This window comes from Prosopis cineraria, unplaced genomic scaffold (assembly GCF_029017545.1).
Source record: "Prosopis cineraria cultivar Desert tree isolate PC_DT_omini unplaced genomic scaffold, ASM2901754v1 PC4, whole genome shotgun sequence".
NCBI lineage: Eukaryota > Viridiplantae > Streptophyta > Magnoliopsida > Fabales > Fabaceae > Prosopis > Prosopis cineraria.
The window spans coordinates 32,542,512-32,569,268 of record NW_026555335.1 but is presented as its reverse complement, the minus strand read 5'-3'; the positions used below and the strand labels follow the sequence as shown (position 1 = coordinate 32,569,268).

Sequence of the window (26,757 nt, the reverse complement as noted above, 5' to 3'; positions counted from 1 at the left end):
AAGTCTTGTTGCATAAATCTTTCTCAAACCATTGGCCGATGTGTAGGCTACAAGACCTGCCAAGAAATTGTTATCGTTATCCTTCCCATGACAGTGAACAAAATAGATTTTTTAATGAAAAAATGATAATAATTTTTTTAAATTATATAAATAATAATTTAATCTTTTAAAATATTATAATTTCATTGAAATTTTTAGAAACCTCTTTTTATCAATAAATTATAAATTAAAAAAATTATTTTATTTTTATTGACAAATTATAATTTTTATTTAATTTATAAAATTTGTGATTATTTAAATAGAAATTATGAATGGAATTTACTATTTTGAGAACTTGTTTCTCAAAAATAAAAATTTAACTTTTATAATTTATATAATAAAAATTATTATTTTTTAAATAAATATTATGATCGAAGCTTGTTTTTAATAATAAAAATTATATTTAACAAGTTGCGATTTACTAAATAAAAATTATAATTAAATTTTTTTATTTTTAGTAAGAAAAAAATTTTCTTTTCATTATAAAATTTATTGACATAAAGTTTTTAAAAACTTTATTAAAATTATAATATTTTAAGATATTAAATTATCATTTATATAATTTAAAAATATTTTATTATTATTTTTAAATTTTAATAGCATATCCCATGATAGCTAAATATTCGAGATGTGATTTTTATGCCTTTTTGTGTTCCTCATCAGACATGACCTTTGCAGCGGAAGCCATGCAAGTTAAGCAAGCGATCTAGAAGCATTCTTACAAGCCAATGTACCCAAAAAAAAAAAAAAAAACCTAGTGTGCCTTCAATTTCTGCTTTTGTATTTTGTTCTTTTGTTCTTGGCAGTTTTAGGTCGGGCATGTAAAAAAGACAATCGATGAAATTTCCCTCAAGTGTATGAATCTACATTGTGGGGTCTCTGGAGAAAATTGTAATTATAATCCAACTTCGTTTAATTGTTTGGGTGGGTGCTCACGGACCAGAGAATCTCAATCTGTCTATGCTTTCCTCTAAACTTTTCGCTCCACCATAGAATTTCCCATTTTCGCTTTTGTTATCTTCTTTCTTAGAGAGAGACACACACACATGGTGATGCATTTTGGGTTTTGCCACCAACGTGTGCCGCGAAAATCACGTTCCTTGTTCCTCTCGCTTGTTTCTTATTCTCTCTAATGTGAACTTCCGTAGCTTCCCATTTCACTGTTCAGTGTTCACAGTACTCTTACACTTCCTTCATTCATACAAAATTTTCAGTTCATTAGCAGTTTTTTGGGGAAGAGGAAGAAGCTAAAATGCCTCCCTCGTATTTTCCGCTTCGTTGGGAGAGCACTGGAGATCAATGGTGGTACGCGTCGCCAATTGATTGGGCGGCGGCGAATGGGCTCTACGATCTGGTGGCGGAGCTTCTTCACCTGGACTCTAATTTGCTTATTAAGCTCACCTCCCTCCGTCGAATCCGCCGCCTTGAAACCGTCTGGGATGACGAATCTCAATTCGACGACGTCGCTAAATGTCGTTGTCACGTTGCGAGGAATCTTCTTCGCGAATGTGAAACTAGAAGAGGGCATAACTCTCTTATTCGTGCTGGCTATGGTGGGTGGCTGCTTTATACTGCTGCCTCTGCCGGAGATGTTGATTTTGTTCTGGAATTGTTAAGGAGAGACCCGTTTCTGGTGTTCGGAGAAGGAGAGTATGGAGTCACTGATATCCTGTATGCTGCAGCTAGAAGCAAGAACTCTGAGGTCTTCAAGATTCTTCTTGACTCCGCACTTTCGCCCAGAGATTGCTGTGTCACTGAAGCAGAATTGGATGAAAGTGGTAGGATTTTCAAGAAAGACATGATGAATAGGGCCATTCATGCTGCCGCGAGAGGAGGGAATTGGGAGGTATTGAAGCAGCTTCTTGGAAGTGATTCTGACATTTTAGCTTTTAGAGATGCACAAGGATGCACAGTTCTGCACGCAGGAGCTGGCAGAGGGCAAGTTGAGGTGAGGAGGCTTATTTAATGTGTTGTTTTTTGGCAATATATCTTCAGTCCTACTTTTTTTTTTTTTTTTCCAATGTCATTCTGATTCGCGAAACTGGGATTATTTGTGATAGATCATAAAATTTTAGTTTCTTAGTAGATTTACGAAATTTGCCGTCCTTGAAGACTAGATATATTTTATGTACCCTGATATAATTTCTTCTCGTTTGCCTTTTTGAGGACGAACAACTTTAATTATAAGGAGGGGATATATTGAACGATCAGGAAAAAAAAAAAATTTAAATGGCAATTAAATTGATAGCTATTTAGCATGCTAACACCAGGAATTATGGTAATGAGATCTTCTTAAGCAGAATGAGATGGATAAAATACAAACAGAATGAGACCATAGGCCCTTTACGCGAAGCTTGTCCCCCTGACTTAATCATATAACGTGTCTCAAACACTCTGTTTAAGTTGACTGAGTACTCAAAGCTTGCACAGATAAAGCTTAAAATAGCTTTATTTTAATATCACTAACTTTTAGTGCATCTTCAGAAATCTTTAATGTGGGTATGAGGAAATTATCATTTATACTTGAGTAGAAGGAAAGCATGAACAATATATTCTTCTCATCTAGTGTGAATATTGAATGTAGATACTGCAGCACTTCTTGTTTTCAGTGTTATTGAGCTTCATGGTTCGTGATAAATCAGATTACTCTAAGATGTGTTTGAGATAAGATATTGAGCTCACTTTTAATGTCAAACATATTTGTGAGAATTACTTACCCATCGTGTTCTGGTGCTTTAGTCCAACTGGCATTTCCTTGTGGCTTATATTTAAGTAGACTCCAACCAGGGTTCATGGCTTCATGCTTTACATTCTAAATGAAAAACAGGTTGACTTATTCTAAGGCTATCGCTTCTTATCTTCATATTTGGTACTTTTGGGACAGTGTATGCTTCAGAAGTTCAATTTGTCCAGATTTCCAGAATGCAACAAAAGCTTTCACTTATTCTGACTATTCTAGCAATGCAGGTGGTGAAAAATCTACTAGAATCATCAGAGATTATCACCTCAACTGATGCACAAGGGAACACTGCCTTACATGTGGCTTCTTACAGGGGTTACTTGCCTGTGGTGGAGATCCTGATTTTTGCATCTCCCGAATCAGCATTCTTAACCAATCACCATGGAGACACTTTTCTTCATATGGCAGCGGCTGGCTTCAAAAGCCCAGGTTTCCAGAGACTGGACAAGCACACTGAGCTAATGAAGCACGTTGTTAGTGGAAAGATTGTGAAGATGCAGGACATCATCAATGTCAGGAACAACGAAGGAAGAACAGCTCTTCATGTAGCTGTCATTGATAACATCCAATGTGATGTAGTGGAAATGTTAATGTCTGTCCCATCCATTGATTTGAACATTCGTGATGCTGATGGGATGACTCCCCTTGATCTTCTGAAGCGAAGACCTCAATCAACTTCCTCGGAGATTTTGATCAAGCAGTTGATTTCAGCTGGAGGAATATCTAATTATCCTGATTATTTGGCTAGAAATGTCCTTCGCTCTCATCTGAAATCCCATGGCATTGGAAGGAGTCCTGGAACTTCTTTTAGAATTCCAGACGCAGAGATATTTCTATACACTGGCGTTGACAATGCATCATCAGAAATCAACTATGATCAAGCAAGTGTGAAATCTAATTCTTGCTCAGGTGAACTTAGCACTTGTGAGTCAGCCAACTCCCCGAATGACAAGTCTGGTTCTGTTAAATTTGCTGCAAGGCGTTTAAAGTTTTTTCTTCGGTGGCCTAAAAAGAAAGAAAGAGAAGCCAGTGCCTTGAAGCTGGAAGATGATGAAGATAATTTTTCGGTGTATTCTTTCAGTTCAAGGAAGAACATGGAAAACATCCCAATCCCATTACGGCAAAGATACTCAAATTTCTGTTCTCTTCCAAACAACAAAAGAACGCTATCTGTTAGGACTTATCTTCCAAGTCCATCCACCAAAGAGAAATTTACTGCTGGCCTATCACAAGGTGTAATTCAGGTAAACCCACTTCTGGCACTTCCTGGTCCTTTTCTGAAATCATCCATGGCTTCACTTACTTCCATTAATGAGCAAAGAGATGGCAATATCATGGGACCCTCTTGCTCCAATCAATCAATAGATGAAGGTACTCTACAATCCAGCCATAGACAGGGTTCATTCAGAAAGAGATTGATGAATAGGTATCTATCTTTTGGAGCACAAGGCCTGGGTGTGGAAGATTCAAATAGCTGCACAATTTCAAGCCGTAGTTATAATCGTTTCAGCTCTTTAGTTGCGTAAATGTTGATATTGCCGACATATAGTGGATTGTTACTTAGTTAATACTAGCTTGTTTGTGTAAGTTCATGTACCATATGTATCCTAATGATGTTGTTTGTATCATTTTCTTGTTTGTTATTTATTGGTTTAGTTTTTCTTAGCTTAACCAGAAACAGTTCACCTGAAATTTTCTCTTTTGTATACTTGAAAAGCCAAGTAATCTAGATTCTCTATTCTTCTCCCTTCTCTTCTTACATTCTAGATTAAACGGTTGGTAGTTAGCTGAGATTTACATTCTAATTTTTTCAAACAATATGAAATTATTTAATTATAGTAACAACTATATGTCATTTGAACATTTTGGATTCATAGATTGTCAAGTCATGGATGAAATTTTTATCATTTTTAGACTCATTTTTAATTTTTTATATTTGATATTTATGGAGTTATTGGTAGAATTGGAAAATGAGCGGGTTTGAGCCTTTAAACTTGATTTTTTTTTTTAAAATGCCTCATTTTTTTAAAATTCGACTCTTATATAAAAAGCTTAGGGTCAGACCTGTAAACCCTTATTATTATTTTTTTATTTTTTGAAATTTTAAAAAATTAAATTTTTTAATTATAATATTTTATATATTTTTCAAAAATACAAATTATAATATTAAAATTAAAAATAAATAATAAAAATTTTAATTTTAAAATATAAACATATATTTTAAAGTTTAAATTTAATTTAAGAATTTAAAATATTTTAGTTTTTAAGGAAAAAATAAAAACGGACCTAAAAGGACTATATGAGCTTGAGTTTGTTTTTTAGGGCCGGGCTTGAGAGTTCAATTTTTTTAAAAAATGTCATTTTTTAAGTTTGAATCTTTATAAAAATGGGATTAAACCGGTGACCTTTCAAACTCGACTCTTATTCTCAACTCTAGCTATTGGTCACCCCTACAATTGATTTGAATTAAAATTCAAGTTGATGGTTGAATAGAACTATCCTCAAATGTGTTCTCTGATATTCAAATCCTTGATGTTATAAGTTGAGTTCTCAAAATGAAATTAATGAAGAATAAATAACAAGGAAAGGGGAAAGAATGCAAGGAAGTAAAGTGGGATTGGCCTGTCTCCACTAACCCCTTTCTCTATTTCCTCTTCATTTTGCTAAATAACGCATTGTTTAACTTATAAAAATAGAATCTCAGCCATTTGCTAAATAACGCAGTGTTTAACTTATAAAAATAGAACCTCAGCCATTTAGAGTTTGTCTTTTTACTATTCTTAATTTTTTTTATTTTAATATTTTTTTAAAAAAATTGCTTGGTTAATGATTTTTTAATTTTTTTTGAAAACAGTTTTAAATTTTTTTTAAATACAAGAAAATCAAAACAATTTTTAGCTGTTTCTGTTCCTTTTTTTTTTTAGTTTTACAGAGAAAAAGCAAAAAACAAGAAATGAGAATTATTCTCATTAATAGCAAATGTTGTAATTTTGTCTTGATAAAAAAGAATCACCCATCTCATAAATTTATAAAACTGTTTTGGGATTACTATTATTAAATTTTTTTTTTAAAATTTGTTTACAAAAACAGCTTTTAAAATTATTTTATAAAATAATTTTTAAAAATAAATAATGAAAACAACAACTAAACAACTAAACAAGTCTTATTTTATTATTTAATCTCAACTGTTACTTCTTAGAGGGGGTCAAATCAATCTAACTCACCTCTTTTCGCTTCATTCTGCAAACTGCAGCAGCAGCGATGAGATTTCCATCAAATCACACCGATCTAGCCTCACCGGTGTCCTCGACCGCTCTCAATCCATGACAACTCGTCATCACATTCTTGACTTAGTTCCTAAATCATTTTATTTTGTTAATATACAATTTAAACTTTAAATTCTAAATACGGAGGTGATTTAAATTTTTTTAATATATTTTAAAGTCAAACTAATTAAAGTTGATATATCCATCCCCATTATTAATTTGAAATTAATGGTGGCTATTTTGGTTTTTGGTTTGAATATAAGGTTATGGCAAGTCATGTAGACAGAAAGAATTAGGTCAAGTCTAAACTCATAAAGAGACGTCACCCTAAGAGTAAAATATGCTCATAACATGGCAAGCAAACTAGTTCGTACATTTGTTAAATTTTCTAACTATATGGTTAAAGGTGATAATTTAATGCATCTGATTTTTTATAGTGTCGTTAAGAGAGTGGTTCGTATTGTGTTCAAATTAGATAAGCGTCAGAGCTTTTAATGAATTAGTGTGAATATTAACTTACTTAAAATTACTACTTCAACAAAGATTAAAACCCTCAAGGATATTTAAGAGCTCAACAATAGCACTAGGATGATAATCAAAACTTGTAATAAATTCTTTTATTCAATTACCTTGATTATCACAAATGAGGGCGTCACAAGAAGTAGCTTTAATATGGAGGACAAAATTATTAATATTCAATCTAACCCAGCTCAATTTTGGTAGAATTTATTTAATAAAAGATCTATCTTAATTTATCTTTAGAATTTTGAGTTAAGATTGAAGATACATGTCACTGATAATGCCTTGGTTGCAGGTAAAAATTGTGATATTCAGAATAAATAAAATTGCAACGCTCAGATCAATCAAACGGTGGTTACTTTTGAAACATAGTGGGACCGCCCTCCCTCCCTCATCTCTTGCTCGGAGTCACTGAGATCCGCAGCTTCATCAGCGGCCCCCGTTCCCGCAACCCTCTCGTCGAGACTCTCTTATTCATTGAAGGAGGAGGCAAGGATTTATACTGTCTCGAGCGTTTGATTCTGCTTTAGGATTTAGTGACTGATCAGTAATAGAAATAAAATCAATGATTTTGAGTGAAGAGGAAGAAAAAGAAGACAGTGGAGGGACTTTGAAGGCACCCAGATTCCTTAGGAAGTGATCCTCGTCCGACAGACGACGGCGTTACGTTATTCAGAGTCTTTCCCAAGTTCTTGCCTCGCTTCACCATGAAGTGCATGTCGTGCATGCCCTGGCTTTTAGAGACACCATTCTATAAGAGGAAGCAGATCAAACGCACCGTTTTGCAGACCTTCTCCACCACCAGCTACGGCAGGCTCGAGTCCATGCATGTTACATCAGAGACGTTCAGGAGAGAAAAGGGCGTGTCACTGTGTGGCCCGCTATGAATTAACACAAAGTTGTTGGCTTCCTCTAATACTGCTCCTATATTATCATTTCTCAGGTACAGGTTCCTCTTTCCTCTTCATTTCAGCCCAACAATACCCAAAAGCTGGTTTGAGAAATTATTCAAACCCATGCATATTTTGCTATAAGTTGATCAAGAAAAGTATATAACTGTTAGCCTAAAAGAATCAACAAAACATAACAGTGAATTGTCAAATTGGTTGGCAATGTTGGGTAGGAAAACCCAGCATTATTGTTTTACACACACACAAACACAAAGCTGTGTGTGCAACACTCATTTACATATATCTATTCTGAGTTCATCATCCGGGACTAGGAATTGGCATGATGAGACAGTGGATCTTAGGCTTAGCTCTTGCAGACGTCGACATTTTTTGGAAAAGCTTTGGTGCGTAACATTCACAAAACCTTGTTGTTCACCATAAGTATTTGATCGTTTAATTAGGTTTTGGTGATTATTAGAGGTTTGATTAATTACAGGCATTAATGCTGATGAGGATGGGCCTCAGACATAGACAGGTGGTGTCGATCCAGCTCAAACTGTAGCCAAAGCATTGCTCTGTTTCAATGATAAATATGTGAGCATTAACAGGTGACGCCGAGCAAGAGAGAGAGAGGGAGGGAAGAAGGGAGGAGAGAGCAGAGACACAGATAGTGAAGATAGGCCCACTATATTTAAAAAAAGTAACCATCATCAGTTTCAAGTTAACCGTGCGGGGTGAGGATGTGCCAACCTTTTTTTTTTTTTTTTCCCGTACGTGAGCGTCTTGAACCTGTCTCACTCGAGGAGTAAGGATTTAATAGGGTCCAAATTAATCTGAATGAGTAAGGATTTAATAGGGTCCAAATTAATCTGAATCAAAACATGACAAACATTGCAAGGTTGGGCGTCCTTGGCAACTGACACGGCTCCGTTCCTAAGATATGAACTTGAGATTTTTAATTAAGTTAAAACAACTCTAGCCAATTGATCCAAGCGCTTATGATTGATGAGGTACTGACTTTAATTGTTTAAAATTTAAAATATATTAATTTTGAATATAGAGTTTAAATTACTCCTGAACCTATAATTTAGGGTTTAAATTGCATATTAATTTCTTTTTTTAAAAAATCATTAATGGGATTTATTATTAACTTGACAAAACCAACTAGCAAGGATTAATTGTTTTATATTTCTCTTGTTTTGATAGAAGGGATAAAGGTGTAACTTTCTAACATGGGTTTAGAAAATTTTGAAAATTCTTTTGGATCATCCATGGTTATTTTATAGTCCTATAAATCTATATATGATCATCAAAAATAAATGGCTGGGATTGTAAGGATAAAAGGGAAACAATTTAGAGTGCACACATTGCTTCTCACCTTATGTTCACATCATAAAATCTACACCCTTTTGTTCCTTGATATTAATACGTTTATGTCAATCCGGACCACTTCCTTGAGATTGAGACAGGGAGACCTTGTGGTGGAGATTTACAAGTGCATAATTACTTTGTGCAGGTGACTTTGGTGAAAATAATAAACAAAGCTAGAGCAAATATTCCTAATAGGTGATAAGGATATCTGCACATGCCCTTGTGTTGATGAAAGCATTGAACGGGCAAGTGTTTAACTTGACTATTAAATTTTCCTTCTTTAATGAAGGCTATGATCATGAGGAAGCTAAAATGATGATAATTGTAGCTATTATATTTATAAGCCTTCCTCCATTCTTGAAATCACCTCTGGCATTATTTAGACTTCCCTAGCTTATCCTTGGCTTATCTAGTGTTAATGTTATTAGTCTTCAGTGATGCCTTGTATTTAGATCTTTGATATTCTCTGTTGAAACAAGGTTAAATGATGCTTGAAGTTAGATGCCTTGAGCTAGTAGGTAGGAATAGTTAGATGGAAGAAATGCACAAATTGTGGATAAATGGAGACTTCTCAAGATTTCATATATTCCATATTTGTATTAATACATTATGGTAGATGATGATAATAACTTTACACTATGAACTTTATAATTGCAAGCCAAAAAGAAAGTAGTAGCTGAAAACAACCAATGAGTTATGAAATAATGTACATAATCATCTCAAGAGTTACCATGACCAAAAAGAGAACAGCTCTAGTATAGTAAATACTATATAATTATCCCGAGAGCTACCATGACCAAAAAGATGCAGCTCAAGTATAGTAAATGCTATACAATCACTCCAAGAGCTACCATGACCAAAAAAGAGAGAGCCCAAGTGTATCAAGTAGAAGCTGTGACAAAAGGAGTTGAAATGAAGCAGCTAAAGTGAGAAGAGCTGAATTGGATGACTTTATTGAGCATGATCTACATTCACATGTGAATCTGTATTTGTACCTCAACAATATAATTAAAGATTGTATTGTATTGTAAAGTGTAAAAAGTTACACTGATTTGAATAAAAGTGACTCAATTTGCCTTGAAACTTGATGATTTACCATTTATAAATGCTTGGTAGAATTAAAGAGCTTCAAGTGATGTCATATTGCAATCAAGTGGTGCATATATTTTGGAAAAGAGACAGAATGATTTAATACGTATGTTATGTAATATCCAAAATTTAATTTAATGATTAATTAAATTAATGGAGAGAATAAGAGTATTTAAGTATTTAGATAAGTTTAAGGACTTAATTAGAGATATATGTATTGAGGATTTAATTTAAAAATTTGTGAATTTGAGGTGCCAATTGAGAAATTATATATGATTGAGGTCAGTTAATTGTTTAGGCAGTTAGGCCCACGATCATGTATGAGGGTTATTTCGGGTCCAAATCAAGTTTTAGGCTAGATTGAGGCTAAAACTATTGAGCTTAAATAAAAATTCACAAACTCTACAATTTATCGTGGTGAAAGAGGCATTTTTCGCTATGACAAACATTCAAAAATCAAACTTAAAGGTCTGATGATGAAACAAATGTGGGAAAGAGTGTTTTTGGTGAGTTTTGGGCAATTTTCTTCATCTCTATTGATATCATGAACAGTCAAAAATCAAACTTAAAGGTCTGATCATGAAACAAATGCGGGAGAGAGTGTTTTTGGTGAGTTTTGGGCAATTTTCTCTATCTCTATTTGGGTTTCTACTTCTCTATTACTAGGGCATGAATTTTAACTCATAATCACTCAAGATAACACTTCTAATCTATCTTCTCTCTAAGAAAGTTTAGCCATAAGGTTCAAATTATTTTTGGGTTGTTTGAAGTTAAATAAGTGGTATTTAGGTTATTTTGATGATATTTATCTTAAAGGAGTGTTGAGATTTGAAATCTTAGAGTTGTTTCGGGATAGGTTAAGATAATGAAAATGGTCTAGAGTTAACCCTAATGCTAAATAACTAAGTTTAAGTTAATGAAGTTAGTTTATTAAGTTTCATGAATGTTGACTAGTTTCATGAATGTTGACTAAGTTATTGGAAGCGAGTATCGGGGTTGTTTTTACTTAATCATGCTTAATGAGAGTTTAAGGTTTTAGCTTTGATTAAGGTTGATTAGTCATCAATGTTGTTTGTTAATTATTAATTATAGATTGGCTACTTTAGAGCTCGTTGGGCCTTTTGGAAAGCTCATTTAGAATTTAACTTATACTCTTGTGATGGTAACCTAAGGGTAGAGGTAACTGGAAGTTAAGTTCTTATAGATAATTATTGTTTTGAATTATGAGTTATATGTTATTGATTTCGATGAAAATGATGATGTGGATATGCAAGCATGTTAGTATTGATTGTTAAGAATTATATGATTTGTGGTCATGAGCTCATTTGATGATGAAATGGTATGGTTGATTTGTTATGGGTTGTATGATTGCACTATATTAAAATGTGACGAGGGCATGAGTTGTATGGCATGATTGAATGAATTTCAATGTGATTATTAACACAATGTGATGATGGATTGTGACTATTTTGATCTTAATGAGCAAGATTATGGGTACGTGAATCGATGAGCATGGGAATGAGAGTGTAATCATGTGCTTAAGTAAATGCTTGGTATTAAGATAAGCATAGATATATGATTTTGGCATGAGATAATTATTGATATGTATTATTGACTTGATAATATATACTTGATTATGGGATATATTAATCAAATTTACATTTATGATATGTCATTGAGTAACATGAGCATGTTGCATGATCATGGATGGGTGAGAGTACACTTAAGTGAGTAAGGGGTTATGAAATTCACATGGTGTAGCCACCATTAAAATTTGCACACATGAGTTGGCATATTTGATTACAATGCATTTATATCCATTATCCCTTAAGAATGGCATGTGTGAGCATATTTGACTAGCATCACTAGTTTTCTACAATAGACAGTGTGGGCCATGACAATGATGACACCTCAATTTTTGAGAAGAGGTAATCCTTAGTCTAAGAGTGAGGAGCAGATACCTTAGTTGGGTAATCTCTCAAATTGGAGAATAGGTCTAATCTAATCACATGAGTTGTCTTATATGATTTGATAACTTATGGACCGATGGATTCAATTAGAAGATAAAATGAAAAGAATAAGGATGAAATGTATATGATCATAAATAAATCTCATTATTGCATTACGTGCCTTGTAATTAATGATTAATAGGCTCATAAAACATGCTGAATATTAAAAGATTGTTAATTGTGATTCATTGCCCAATGTAGCATCTTGAATTTCTTAATCTCGTGATTAGTTGTTAATCGAGGGTAAAGTGGTAATTAGTGTGGGATTAGAGATTTGGGTGATTATTTGATAGTTTGACTCATTAGGATGTTGAATGAATAGATTTGGGAGGAAGGATCATGTTTTAGGCCTAAGCAAGTGTGTGTGGTGAGAATTATTCTCACTATGCTACTTGCCGTGGCTTATGCTACATGTGCTGCGGCACATGGATTAGAAAGTGACTTCTTAAGTCGTGAAAGTTCATGAATTTCAAAAGGAAAAAATTTGAAACACACGAAATGAGAAGAGAAGAAGGGTTGGTGTGTTAGGGCAAGAGATTTTAGAGCCGTGGAAGGTGCTTCTGATTAGTGACTTAGCAGGTAAGATTTGTATAACTTACCTTCCATTCTATCCAAATTTCTTTAAACATGAGTTATAGAGAACTAGAATCAGTGAAATTTTAAGGGTTTGATTTTTGCTCAATAATAATAAAAAGGTTCTCAGAAGTTAAACTAGAGTTTGTGACTAGTTTAAAGCTGAATGATAGAATTTTAAATCCATATGCTCAATTTGGCCCTAATTCATTGAGATTTTAGGGTGAAAATTGTGTTTAAGTAAATGAAACCTATTGAGGTGATGTAAAGTAATAATCGAGTAGTAATGGACCTATAACGAATAAATGAAAAAGAATGAATGGTTAAATATAGCCACAAATAGTAATTATGTACTTTTGATCAAATGGGACCAATTAACTAAATTATGTTTAGATTAGTATATTGAGCGTGTGAGTTGATAAAGGAAGCTTATAATGAGCTATAGTGGTGTTTGAAATTTACAAGTAATTTTTTTAGTGACAAAAGGGTTGAGGTAACTAAATAACTTTCTTTATTTGACTATTTATTGTAACTGTGTGTGAGTGTGCTAAGTAATATATGAAATTATTTTAAACTAGGCATGTTTTATAGTATTGTGTGAATATTACATGAAAATGGCTTTTAATCAAATAAATAAGTAAAAACATGTGATTTCATACTTTGCATAAATATATGTTGTGTTGAGGATATATGTAGGAATGTGGAACCTATGAATGGTTCGTAAAACATGATCATAGAGGTGGGAATTCACTCGTGTGGAATGTGGTGATAACAACATATGACATATTCTCTTTAGTGCCTGACGGGGTGCGATATTGGAGAATTATACCTCCTTAGTACCTTTTGAGGTGTGGTGTTGGAGATTTTAGACTCCTTAATATCTATGTGATACGGTGTTTAATGACACCCTATTGTGTGTATTATGAAAAATTATAGTTTGAAAGTGAAATAGAACACTTTTGGTCGATAATTCTATTACTAAAGGTGAGTTCAAGGCCAAATGAGGGTGTACATTGGTTTAAAGCAAGCTTATGATTTCATGTCGAAGTGATTTAGAGGTTCGATTGGTAGTGATCATGCTATATGCTATGTATGTGAAAAAGAGGTGAAAAGCGATGAATATGGTGAAATGATATATGTGGACGTGATTTAAAGTGAAAAGCATGATATATGTTATGTTTTGACTATGTATTATATTGTACTTTCATATAATTACATGTGGTAATCAATATGAGTGAGTTATTATATTATTGAGATTTTTTATTTTACCCCTATGGTTACATTTTACAGGACGAAACAGTGATTAGGACAAAGAAAAAGAGTCTGGATCAGCTTAGAATTGCTAAAGCTGTGTGAAACCTTTGAGTTTGTATAATGAATTGAAAACTTGTATGCATGCTTGGAGTAGTGAAATAGAGAAAATGTGATGATTTTATAAAATCTTAGCCCAATTGTATATATTTATAGTGAAATGAGAATTAAGAGCTAAGATTTAGGTTGTGTATGTGGTAAATGTTGTGAATTTTAGTGAATCTTAGCTTATGTATGAAATTATGATAAAATGAGTAATTTACAGCTAAGATTGAGTTGTAATTATGTTGTAAATATGGATAGATGTGATTTGGCGAGAAAAAGGCCAAATAGGCCAAGTTGTGCTAGTTTGTAACAAATTATGAAAAGTTAAGAAATGTAGAAATTGGCTGTTGAAGAGTCAAATTTTGATATACATGAATATATGTGATAGATTATAGTTAATCAGGTGTGTTAGGTCCTTTGAACTTTCAAGGCCTTGTGTGGTCTGATAAGACAAATAGATCGATTTAAGCCTTTGGGTATGTGAAATTTTTGTAAAAAGTAACTTTTTACACTCTAAGTGTTCAAATTGTTAGCTTGTATCCAAACCTATCTCATTTGCTAGCTTATAAGATAAGTTTCGTATGGGCATTTGAATCATTCTGATCAGACGTTGCATATGAAAATGGCGCATGCTAGAAGTTCATCATTCTTGCTATCAAATGACAGCAAAAAATTTGGATTGGGGCATTGCATTACATTACATGATGTCTTAAGCCACGGTGTATGATATAGAATCAGACATGCATGTGCTATAAGCTGCGGCACATGGCCTAATTTCTAACCTGATTTTATAGTTTTTATGGCATATAAGGAGTGGTATGAGTGTAACTATTTGCTTTTCGTTGTATGATGCTTTGATATGATATGACTTTAGTGATTTTTCAAAACAAATTTTTGACCAAAGCTTTTCAAACAAAATATTTGATTATTGATTCATGTGATTGATGTGATAATTTAGTTAATCTTTTTTTGTATCGAGCAGATATGAGAGAAGGTTACACCTAACGTACTTGTATTTGTCACACTTTTATATACTTGAATTTATATGTCTTAGTTATTGAAATTGTATAATCTCATTCTCGTTTGCTAATACTTTTCAAAGAAATGCTAAGAGCAATGTTAAGGAGAATAGAAGAGACTAGAGACACGTAGCTTCTTAAATAAAGTCTTTAATTGCTTACTCAATGTATTTGAATACTTATTATTGCCAACATTAAAGGTTTATAGTTGTTAAAAGTATATTACATTTTGGTTTATGGTTGATGGTTGAATCATTAACGCATGTAGAGTCTTAACACACTAATCTATGGATGTAATTTATAAATGATTGTGTATTTTGGTTAATGGCTAAGAGTTTAGTAATGACACTTAGTTGATTTGAGATTATGGTAATATGTGGATGCATGTAGACCAAAGTATCTGAAATCCCCATTTGATTCTGAATAAGAGTAAGACTAGAGCCTAATGTTTTCAAAATTGAACCGAAAAGGCCAGCAGTTCATAGTTCATATTAGTTCAATTGAGTTAGACTAATGGTTGAATTGGTGACGTAATAATTAAATAAAAATAATATTAAATGTATATATAAAATAAATACAAGAAAAAACTATAGCATGTTAATAAAATGACACGACATAACTATAAATTAATAATACTATATATTATAATTTTATAACTTATCAAATATAAGTAGATCTTGGTTAAATTAGATACAAGTAGACTCAAAAGTATCTACATTTGGATCTATAGTAGTTAACATCTTTATAAAAAAAATGGTCTCAAATCATATTTCATATATATAAATTATCCAAAAATAAAGTTAGCTTTTAGTAGGATCTAATTATTGAAATTTTCTAGTTTTTTTAAGCTTTTTTAATATTGCGTTTAAAACTGTCCAGTTTTTTGAAAACCATTCCAGTTCTCAGTTCAACTTCAATTTTTGGCTTAATAGCGACTCAACTCCGATCCAATTCGGTTCAATCATGAAAATAATTATTTGGTCCAAACTGGGCCATTGACAGTCCGACTAGTCTAACCGTCCAGTTTTTATATCATTGCTAGAGCCATTATTAGTTTATTAAATTATCTACATATGGACATTTGAATAACCTTAATCAGAAGTTCGAGCTAAAAATTTGGTAGATCGAAAGTTAGATTTATCTATGCTGTTTGTGAGTGTGCATCGTATATTGGCCACAACGGATTGCTTCACTTGGGTTAGCTATGGTGGATCATGGTTTTAGTTGCGATGAGTGGCCTGTGTGCCACAAGCCATGACAAATGTACATTTCTAATGCTCAACTATTATCTTGTATTTTTGCAAACTTTAATACTTTGATTTTAAGTATTTTCAAATGTTTATGCATCATTAATATTTTTCAAATAATTTTGGGATTCCATTGTTTTTAATATTTTCAGAGTCAATTGCTAAATAACCTTAGCCAAGGTTGATCCTTAGTTTTAATGTTAGTTTAATTATTTTAGGTTTAAGAATAGTTAATGATGGAAGTCAATTGCTAAATAATGTTACATATTAACAAAATAGTTGGAATACATGATTACCATCAATAAATTCGTAAAAGTCATTTGACTTGGTTTAGGTGTATCTAACAACATATGATCATGTTTTATTTTAGATGATGAGATATCTTCCTCAAGTGCATCCAACATTATATCATCTAGTTGTACTTGACCATGTTGTAGTTGGAAAAGAAATAATGACTACTTATCAAGCATCTTTAGCCCAAAAAAAACAAGGAAAAAAACAAAGAAATTGATTAAAAGCATGAATTTGAATCTTTCTCAAAGGCAATAATTAATTGTGAAGATTTTTTAGAAGCTTGTGAAGATTGTTTTAAGGGATAAACTCCTCATCTTTTTTGAATTGATTCTTCTACACAACTTCTAAGTTGTTTTTTTTTTTTGCTTTTTCTGCCATATCTCTTTTTAAATCCAATTACTTTATTATTATCACCATTTCTTTCATCAACATAATTACTCTTACGATTCCCTTCACCATCCCAACCTTCATCATTATCTTTTTGCCTTATGTGAAGATCATGAGCTAGAAATAATGCCTTAGGACTTTCTAATGCATTACTAGCTAACTTAATAACCATGGGGCACAATTGCCTATATCATATTAACCTTTCTAGTTTAGGAATGGGTTTAATGTGCTTTCCCTTCAAATCATACACTATACCACATTGTGGTTCTTTTATCCACCTCTTTGTTATATATTTTTCTAAGAATAACTTGACATCACGATCATATAAGACTCTTCATGTATGACAACATAATATACCTACTTTGTTTTTTTTTACATTTGCAAGTAATTGTCTCAATTGATCAAATGTCAAACTATACACCTCTCCCTTATTAACCATAATGATCATATAATCAAATAAGGTGGTAAAATTATCTTCACCTTCATTTTTCTTCCTTTCTTTTCTCTCTTTTATACATATAGTATCATGTAAATCACATTGGAATTGAAACAAATAAAAAATTGGTTGAGTATAGTCTTTACAAAACTAACAAAGTGTACATGAATTCTACCATATCAACCTTGATAGGTTGTCATGTGTATCAAATTCACATTCCAACTCTGCATAATGCTTATCCTCCATAGCTTGTTCAAATTTTTGAAAGAATTGATTAATATAATTTTTTTTTATATGTGCAACTCTTTACACAAGAATTGATACTTTTACTAATTTTAGTGCTTCTCAAACCAAGTATTCTTAACCTCTTAATATAACATGTTGCCCATTTCTCTTTTATTAGGTACATAAATATCAACCATGCATTTTCTTCCATGTTATGTCTTGATAATAGTTCTTGCCAAACTTCCTCAAACTCTATTTTATCCCAACAATGATTCATGTAATGGTTGAAATCAGACATGATATGGCACTCATCTTTTGTTGAGTTATTAAGGTGCTTTATCGCATTCCTTGAAATATGCCATGTGCAAAATGCATGCTTTACTTTTAACATCACTTCTTATAATGCACATGCCATTATAGCATCCTAGTTAATGAAAATAGTTAGTGGCTTCACATTCTTGTATGCCCACAAAAAGTCTTAAAGAGCCATTTAAAAAACTCAATGGTCTCATCATATAACAATGTGGCTCCAAATATTACCTCTCCTCTATAATGGTTAATGCTAGAGAAAATAGCAAGAGGTCTATTATGCTGATTTGTGCAATAAGTTTTATCAATTGCAATGACTTCTCCAAAGTAAGCATGGTTAATTAACATTCGTGGATCTACCCAAAACACATTTGTAACTTGCTCCTCTCGATCCATTTGATGAGCATGCAAAAAAAGATGAATTTTCCATCAATTATTCTTCAAAGTAATGAAAGATATATCCAACTTCATCATATGACATAGCTCATTGTCTGTTTGAATTAAGATAATACTTTACATAAGTTCTTATATATCCTAAATTGGTTCTTCCTCTGGCATATTCACTCATCAACTTAAAAAATGACTTTTGATTGATCCTAGCTTTTCTAGCAATTTCTATTTCAAATGCTTGAGTTGGTGTTAATCCATGAAATGATGGAAACATATAGATAGCTTTAGTAGGCTGGGGATCATGATTATGATATAGAAAAACTTCACTTATTTTATATTTTCCATTTACTTTACTACTTTCATTCTACCTTGGCAACCTGATCTTGTCTCTAGTTTATGATTCTTAGTGTATTTATCTCATTTGTTAGGTTTTCATACCCCTCTTTGTGACAACCATGTAAATAACATAAATATGATTAATCTGTTTTACTCTTATTAAATCTCTCTTTGCGGACACCGAAACTTGTTCTCCTTCCATAATCTTCCCAAAATTTCCATGAGTCTTATATGTTGTCAAATTCAAGTTTAATTCAAAGAGTCAACTTTATATCCATCACATAAGCCTAAAAAATGGACAAGTAGATACCCAATTTAAATTGATTGTAAATATATATATTATACACAAATATTACACTAAAACTTATAAATAATCTGATGCAAGTGTATATGCATAGTAATAATATTGTATATTGGAGTAATATATCCCAAGCCACACAAAAGAAACATATATAAAACTAAACAAAAACTAAAAAAGAGGTATATTAAGAGCAGAATATGAAAATCAGCACCATTTAAATCTAGTATTAGAAACGAAGATATAAAAGAAGCAACCAACACACATAAGGAATCATTGTGCATGTATGCATAGAGCCAATGGAGAAATGACCAACAAAGTGATGAAAACCAATGAACACCCTCCTCGACTATTTCTGTGGGATCACCAGCACTTGCAAAGTTTTTGATTTAGGAGGCAAATTGAGAAATTTCCCACCCTATTAAAGAAACATGGGACCTAAAATAAAGTAGTAATCAATGGCTGAGTTTTACTTGGAAAACTGAAAAAGTGAATGGCCTAATTTTTTTTGATAGGTTAAACAGTGCATTTTAATGGAATGGGGAGGAAATGGAGGGAGAGGTTAGTGGAGGCTAGCCTACCTTAACAAAGTGATCGCATTCAATTAAATTTAAATTGATCTTAGTGATAATGAATTAGAATCTCATATTAAACCATAACCCCTAGATCGGTTAAAAACTAGTGCTGTTATAATTGCACTTGGCACTTTCATGATAAACTGTTGAAATTTGTGATGGGTTATAAACTCACAGTTACCTTTTGCTCAAGTTTTTTTTTTTTTAAAGAAAAGACAATGAAATGGTACGTTAACTATGAACAATTCCCCTTCCAAATTAACCACCTTCTTTTTTAAGGTTTCAATATGTTTTATAAAATCAAAGTTAAGCTTCAATTGCTCCCTCCCTGTTCAGTTGGATATTATTTGTGCTGTATTTTCTTGAATTATTGTTGGGAGTTTGCTGAATTATTATCTTTTTCTCTTAATTATATTACTTTAATCATCATCGCTCTAACTTCAATTTAACTCCTGGTTACATCACTAATCAGCGGACCGCTTCATGGTCCAATTTTAAACTTTTAATACATTGTGTATGTTTTTGTACAACAAGGTCACGAGTTTGTAATAGATTAAAGGGGGATAATCGGAATAGGACGTCCTAATAAATGCCTCTCGTCAAATTTCCCGCCATTTTTCTCCGTTTCCTTACTTTCGGTCTCCCTTGGGAAACCCTAGTCCTGGAGCAGGAAGAGATGGCAATTGAAGAGGAAATTAATGCAGAGTTCCGAAGAAGCGGGTTTGACCTTGAAGATGAAGAAGAAATTCTAAACAAATGTAAGCTCGTCTCCTCCTTTTACCTATCATTTCTTATATCCCTGCAAGTAATTCATGTCGCACTCTCAATCTTTTCCTGTAGGTCTCCCTTTTTGCATAAACTACAGTCTCAAGCCTTCCGATCTCATTTCAAGCTGGGAGGTTTATTATCTAAACAGGTTTATGATCTGCTATTCGTATTATTCAACTGGTTTGATGAAAATTGAAAATTTCTACTGAATCTCATTGAAATTATTCGGCAGCTTTCTTTTTTCTGTTTTTGACAGTTTTCTAGGCAGCTTATAGTTTCTGAGTTTGGAAAATAATTCTTCAGTATTAGCTACTAATTACTAACAAATCCGGAAGAAGAAAAAAGGATTGGAATCCTTGATAATGAATACCATGCGGTTTCCCTTGGTTAAATGAAACCATTCATCAACCTAAGATATGAATTTCTTCACAAAGTAACTCAAATATTTTTAAAATTTTGATCTCGATGAGTAGCAGCTCTTGCACAGCCAGGATAAGAGAATAGTTGATATATATATATATATATATATCTTTTTTTGGGTTTGTCAATTGCATTGAAGAGGCTAAGTTGCAAAATGTGCGTTTTTATTTTGTTGAGTACTTTTAAAAATATTTAACTGATAAGCACTTTACGATGAAACTTGATGGCTATTTGGCCATTGACAGACAGCTGGATGGATCAACAGTGCAAAGTGCTGAAATAGATGGCTTTTTGGTGCACCTACAAAATGAGCAGAAAGAAGCTATTATCAAGGAGAAAACTGATATTCATATATACTCAAGTAGAGACGTGGAGATGTAAGCGTTTTCTTTTACATATTTCGCTTATTTTTTCCATAGTTTTTATTTGCTTAATGCTTGAATTTCTTTGGGGGAATTACACACAAGTCTCACTTAGGATGATTAATTATTCCCAGGTCAATTGACAACTAAGCTTAGGAAAATGATAACACACTGTTGTTGTTTTCCTAAGCTTAGTTGTCAACCTGTTCTCTTGAGTGAGACCTTAAAGTAATTCTCCCAATTTCTTTTCTTGCTTTGCATTAGCAATTCAAATTGGATTCTTTTTCTTCACTGATGAAATTTGACAATTGCATTGTTAAAAATAAAGCATTCTGTCTGCATACTGTAGAAACAGTGTACACGAATTTTTGAAGGGGGGAACTATTTAACACCATTACCTGGTTTGTGCAAGTCATTCTAGTTTACAGTGACATGATAGATAGAAATGTAAGTATGTCAGTTCATTATTGCTATAATCTGTTCTCTCAGCCTTGGGAGATTTTATTTAGTAATGAATTGGTAGCTTATTTGCATATTTGGGAAACAAATATCTGGAGTTGTTCCAATGATTTTTTATAACAAGAATCTTTTATGTAGGATCTTAAATGATGATGATATTTCAAAAGATAATGCTCCTGGAACTCCAACTGACCATCAACAAGATCTTTTATCACCTGCATATGATTCAACCTCTTTAACTAATGGAAGTGTTTTATCATCTGGAAAATCATCGAAAGTTGCAACAGCTTTTTCTAAGCGAACAAATAAGGTTGAGGTGAAGTTCAGCATCAACAACATGCCTATTCTAGAGAATGGAAAACAAGAACCTGGTCATGAGAATGATGAGGATGACATAGTTAGAAAGGTTCATGCACGGCAAAGGTGTTCATTGGTGGTTCATGAATCAGGGCCCAGACCAGGTTGTAGATTCATGTATGACAGGACTGAAGACAGGGTATGTGGTATTTGGTGTCTTTATTAGTTCTTCACCTTTATACTTTTGGTGTTACAGGCCTGATTTTTGGCTATTTAGTTTAATGCATTAGAAAACCGAATTAAGAAACATGCAAGGGTACATGTGGCTTCTGGGCTCTATGAAGAACCAATGGACCCTACAATTGCTTCACAGGTAAATTCTGTGATGAGTCTCTCACTCCCTTTTTCTCTCATGGTTTATAACATATTGAACATTGTTTTGACAGTCATTCTGGATGACCGGAACTTAAAGTGTTCTATGTTCTTCTCTAATAAAATTGTTGTGTTCTTTGAATTTTAATCAGATTTCATATTCTAGTCTGTGATTGCTTGAAACCCTCCTTATTGAATAAATTTTCCTGCACTGTTTTCTCAGAGAAGCATTTTCACTGTTGGCATGATTTGTTGTGATGGAGAAGGGCATCTAAATGAGAAGTCACTCATGCTGCAGAGCAGGTAAATAGGCCCTTAACTTTACACTCCATATTGCTGCTAAAATCTGTCCCTTCAGTATTGTCTGTATTCTAACGCCATGACAGTGCTGAGACCTCTGGAGGGCAACGTGTTCGCCTAGAATTACAACAACTAAGCCACTTTTCAGTTTTCCCTGGCCAGGTGAGACATGGAAAGGGCACTGAGGTTGACAATTCTGATTTCATATGGTTAAATTTCAATTCAGGATCCAAGATATAAAAGCAGGGTTCCATCATGACAGGTAGTTGGTATTGAAGGGCATAATCCCAGTGGACACTGTTTAGTGGCATCCAAAATGGTGGATTCTATAGTTTCCTCTGTTGGTGATAGTGAGAATTTGAATCCAGCAAAGAAGCTAGCCTTTGATAAGGAAAATCATCCAACCGATCTGCCTTGCAAGCAGAGGGAGTTATCAATGGTGTGTATGTTATATTAATTGTTAGAAGATGAGTTATGCAGAATAATATATATTATCTGTCATGTTTTACCTGTTGTCATTAGTAATATTTCTAAAAGCTTAATAAATGATAGAGCACAATGGCGTCTTGCAATCCATGTAGCCGACCCCACCTAGTGGGATAAAGGCTTGTTGTTGTTGTTGTTGTTGTTGTTTATTTGGATCTGGGAGGAATTTCCAATTTTTTGCTAGATAAATATCTTAAAAACTGCCTAGCATGGCAAAAGCAGAGTCAGGAAATCTTGCAGCACTTGCAAGATTTGGCATTGTTCTTATTCATAGACATAATAGAGATAATGCAGTTTTGATTGATGCAGTGCTGCTACCTTTTTTTGCACAATTTTTTTGTTGTGGTTCGGTACATCTATATACCTGGGTTGGTGCATTGCAGGTTATTGCAGCTGGCCCTTTTACCACCACAGACAATTTATTGTTTGAACCTCTAGCAGAATTGCTGGCATATGCAAAGAAAAGACCTCCACAATTGATTATATTGGTTTGTATCATATTGTCTGCAATCTGCTTCTTCCTATTAGTCGTTATGTTAGATCTACTGGTGCAAACTGGTGATATTGACAACTGAATTTTCTCTCAGATGGGACCATTTATTGACACTGAACACCCAGACATTAAAAAGGGAGCCACGGAGAGGACCTTTGATGAAATATTTCGTATTGAAATTCTCAGAAGGGTATTGACTAAAATAGAATAATTCATTTTTGGAATTGTGTTTGTGCATTTTTTTTTTCGGTCTTTGACAGAATTGTGTTTGTGTACATTTTTTTTCTAACTCCCCTTTTACCTAATTCCAGTTGGAAGATTATGTAGAATGTATGGGTTCTGCAGTACGTATTCTTCTTGTACCATCTATACGAGATGCTAACCATGATTTTGTTTTCCCTCAGGTAATGATAAAGTTGAGTCAACTAGGGTTGTGATATTTTCCTTTGGCCATTAGAATCTGTGGCAGTTTAGGTAGTTTATAGATTCAAATACTAATTCAATCAGTGTTCCTGCAGCCCGCATTTGATGTCAATCTTCGTGATCTCAAGCCTCAGGTACAGTGATTTTAAAGCATTTAAGAATTAATCTTCAATTCTTCATAACTGTTGCTAGTACTAGCACAATATCATTACTTCTCGACTAGCTATGCTTATTTAAGTAGTTTGTTTTATTGTTCAGATAGCCAGTCTCACTAATCCTGGAATTTTTGAAGCAAATGAGGTAATGCATTAATGATTCTGTATCGTGGCATCATCTTGTGCCTGTCTTAAAATCTGCTTTTGCTTCTGGGCTTTTGTACATCTAAATTTCCCTGAAAAAAAAAAAACAACGCTCAAACAGGATAGTGAAGTATGAAGAATCACAGGATTCATAAAAGATGATACTGGGCATTCCTTACATTATGTAGAAAATTTAGCTCAAACCTGCATTTCTGTGCTAAGTAGGGAGGGAGGGAGGATAAGGTGAACTTAGTGATTATTTAACCGCTCAGCACTCTAAATTTGTAGCTATAAATATCTGGAGTTTGACTTGGCACTGAGGAAACGTTAAAATTTGTCAACCAAATATCTCTATATACCAACCCTTAGAAAATACTGTTAACTGTTAGGGACATTGCAGTTCCATGCTCCTTGGTGAATTTAGCTTATGAAAGGGCAAAAAGAAAAGGAATAAAATGTCGATGGTATTTTCCTGAGCTGGAAGAATACCCTCAGGTTAACAAGGGATTATGTGATAGTGATTTGCTCGGGTGCATTTAGAACTATAGAAAGACGAGTAGATGAGTGTAATTATGAGATATGGACCAATAATTGGCTATCTTTTTCTTGCGTTACTATCTATAAATGTATGAATCAAGAGGATCCAATTTAGTTTGAATTGCATGTCTATGGATGACAGAATTTTGTATACAACAAGCTTTATTTCACTATGTAGGGTCGGTTACATGAATTGCACAATGCCATTATATTCTATCAACAGCAACCAAATATTTCTATAAAACATACTTTTGTATATTTTTATGAAATTATTTGCCATTAATCCTATGCCATAGATTGAGAAACATGTAGCTATGATCTAACTTGAGACGCATCTCATGGACATAGGTACAGTACGTCCATGGAAATTCTAGTTGGTTTTAGGCGCCACCTTTTGGATATCTATCTCACGAGAACTTTACTATTAAATTTTTTTTGAAGAAGTGCTAGGGTTTAGATGCTGTAAATATCTGGAGAGGAGCATGTGAGAAGCATTTTTACTTCAGAAATTGGGTTTCAGGTCAAGATTGGTTGTTGCACTGTGGATATTCTCAAGCATCTGAGTGGGGAGGAGATATCACGAATTTCAGCAGATGGAAAACCTAGTGATCGCATGAGTAGACTCGTAAACCATATTCTTAAACAGCAAAGGTTTGACACAGTTCACAAATTTCCTCACTGCTCCTTAATATTTTGTTTAGAAAGCATCAGACGCCATAATTGATGCCCTTCAATTTTTTTGATTCAGCTTTTATCCTCTTTATCCATCGGCAGAAAGTGTTCCTTTGGACTATTCTCTTGCTCCAGAAGCTCTTCAAGTCCCGTCAGTGCCAGATGTTCTCATTTTACCTTCAGACATCAAATACTTTATCAAGGTTAAAATTTATCCTGCCAAGATTCCTTTCATTTTCCCTAAACTATCAAAGATCAATGTTTGAAATCTGGGCTATCACGTTTTTAAGGTTTAAAATAAATGCTGATATTGGTTGGAGAGAAAAAAAGGTAGAGAGTAATGGACCTGAAGCCTCACATCTAGTAATTAGAAAGTAGATTAGGAATATATGAAGTTTAGGATTTGTCTTAAGCTATTTTAGTGAAATAACAATCCTCAATTATACCTAACATAAAAACTTGACACGGTATTAAGAGTCATTCAAAAAAACAGAAAAAAGGCAATGAAAAAGGAAAAAAAAAAAGAATAAAAGATGAGGAAGAAAATAAACTAGAGATTAAAAAGGAAAGGGAAAAATGAGTAATAGACCTGAAACCTCACATCTAGTAATTAGAAAGTAGATTAGAAATAAATAAAGCTTAAAATATCTCTAATCAAGTGGTTTAAGTTATTTTGGTGAAGTAGACAATTTTTAAGCACGTTTGATGCAAAAACTTGACAAGAGCTGACCTTGCACAGGTACTTAATGAAGAAAGTGAAAAGAACCACATGAAGTGCATTTCTGTGAATCCAGGAAGACTGGCCAAGGGAGAAGGAGGGGGTACTTTCGCTGAGCTTGACTTCTATGGCAGTGCCGGGACAAGCAATGCTTCAATTGTTGGCATATAAAATGCTGACAGCTGGATCAAAACATCTACTAGAGATTTCCCTCAGGTTAGATAATTGATTTTAGCTTGTCACTGATACACCGGTAATGTCCCTGTGCTTTTCCCGCTTCTAATGACTAGTCCCTAGAGAGAGCACCTGTGCTGTAATTATATCTGATATCAGTAGTTATTTTCTCTTATTCTTTATTAAATTATTTATCATACGGATCAGACAAAGATAACAACTGTTCTTGATCCTAACAGTGCTCCCTGCCATGTTAGACGTGACATTTCACATCTGTAACCTGATTGCAGGGTACGGCTATGTACCCACATTTCTACAATCGATTAAATTGTTTAGGTCAGGCTAGTTTACATGGATCGAAATTGAATCCTCGTTCATGCATGGGAGCATTTGGGGTGGTAAAAATAAAAGAAAAAAATGATTGAGGTTTGTATTTACAATCTCTTACATGAGGGAGATGGAAAGGTTGCTGAGTGAAAGATGTAGCTGGGGTTTCTTCCCCCAGAATGTGCCTTGGCCAAGTTTTTCCTTTTTGGTATAGCGCCCCCCCCCCCCTTCCTTTTTTTCCCCCTTAAATTGGTGTTATTTATGGATACAGCCGTGCCCAAG

General features: G+C 33.4%; 2 protein-coding genes across 3 annotated transcripts; both read left to right on the top strand.

Moving 5' to 3' along the window:
• The first annotated feature begins 983 nt into the window (after positions 1 to 983).
• On the top strand, positions 984 to 4,526 carry LOC129307756 (uncharacterized). Its single transcript, XM_054948631.1, has 2 exons — positions 984 to 1,987; positions 3,007 to 4,526. Exons 1-2 carry the CDS (start codon positions 1,292 to 1,294, stop codon positions 4,303 to 4,305), a joined length of 1,995 nt encoding a protein of 664 aa, XP_054804606.1. The 5' UTR covers positions 984 to 1,291; the 3' UTR covers positions 4,306 to 4,526.
• Positions 4,527 to 19,887: 15,361 nt separating this feature from the next.
• On the top strand, positions 19,888 to 26,467 carry LOC129309119 (uncharacterized). 2 transcript variants are annotated; one of them, XM_054950510.1, is made up of 16 exons: positions 19,888 to 20,126; positions 20,209 to 20,284; positions 20,802 to 20,933; positions 21,516 to 21,873; positions 21,952 to 22,047; positions 22,270 to 22,349; positions 22,433 to 22,508; positions 22,609 to 22,785; positions 23,216 to 23,320; positions 23,420 to 23,515; positions 23,637 to 23,729; positions 23,844 to 23,882; positions 24,007 to 24,048; positions 25,105 to 25,235; positions 25,359 to 25,459; positions 25,996 to 26,133. In XM_054950510.1, exons 1-16 carry the CDS (start codon positions 19,958 to 19,960, stop codon positions 26,001 to 26,003), a joined length of 1,779 nt encoding a protein of 592 aa, XP_054806485.1. In that variant the 5' UTR covers positions 19,888 to 19,957; the 3' UTR covers positions 26,004 to 26,133. The 2 variants fall into 2 exon arrangements, with proteins under 2 accessions (XP_054806485.1, XP_054806484.1); XM_054950509.1 differs by having other exon boundaries at positions 19,897 to 20,126; positions 25,333 to 25,459; positions 25,996 to 26,467.
• The last annotated feature ends 290 nt before the right edge of the window (positions 26,468 to 26,757 follow it).

Bases quoted from the DNA above. Each gene is read 5' to 3' on its own strand.
- LOC129309119 (XM_054950509.1), top strand. From the start codon at position 19,958: ATGCCTCTCGTCAAATTTCCCGCCATTTTTCTCCGTTTCCTTACTTTC. The intron at 22,350-22,432 runs GTAAATAGGCCC...ACGCCATGACAG, and splicing joins TCACTCATGCTGCAGAGCAG to TGCTGAGACCTCTGGAGGGC. The intron at 23,516-23,636 runs GTATTGACTAAA...ACCTAATTCCAG, and splicing joins GTATTGAAATTCTCAGAAGG to TTGGAAGATTATGTAGAATG.
- LOC129307756 (XM_054948631.1), top strand. From the start codon at position 1,292: ATGCCTCCCTCGTATTTTCCGCTTCGTTGGGAGAGCACTGGAGATCAA. The intron at 1,988-3,006 runs GTGAGGAGGCTT...CTAGCAATGCAG, and splicing joins CTGGCAGAGGGCAAGTTGAG to GTGGTGAAAAATCTACTAGA.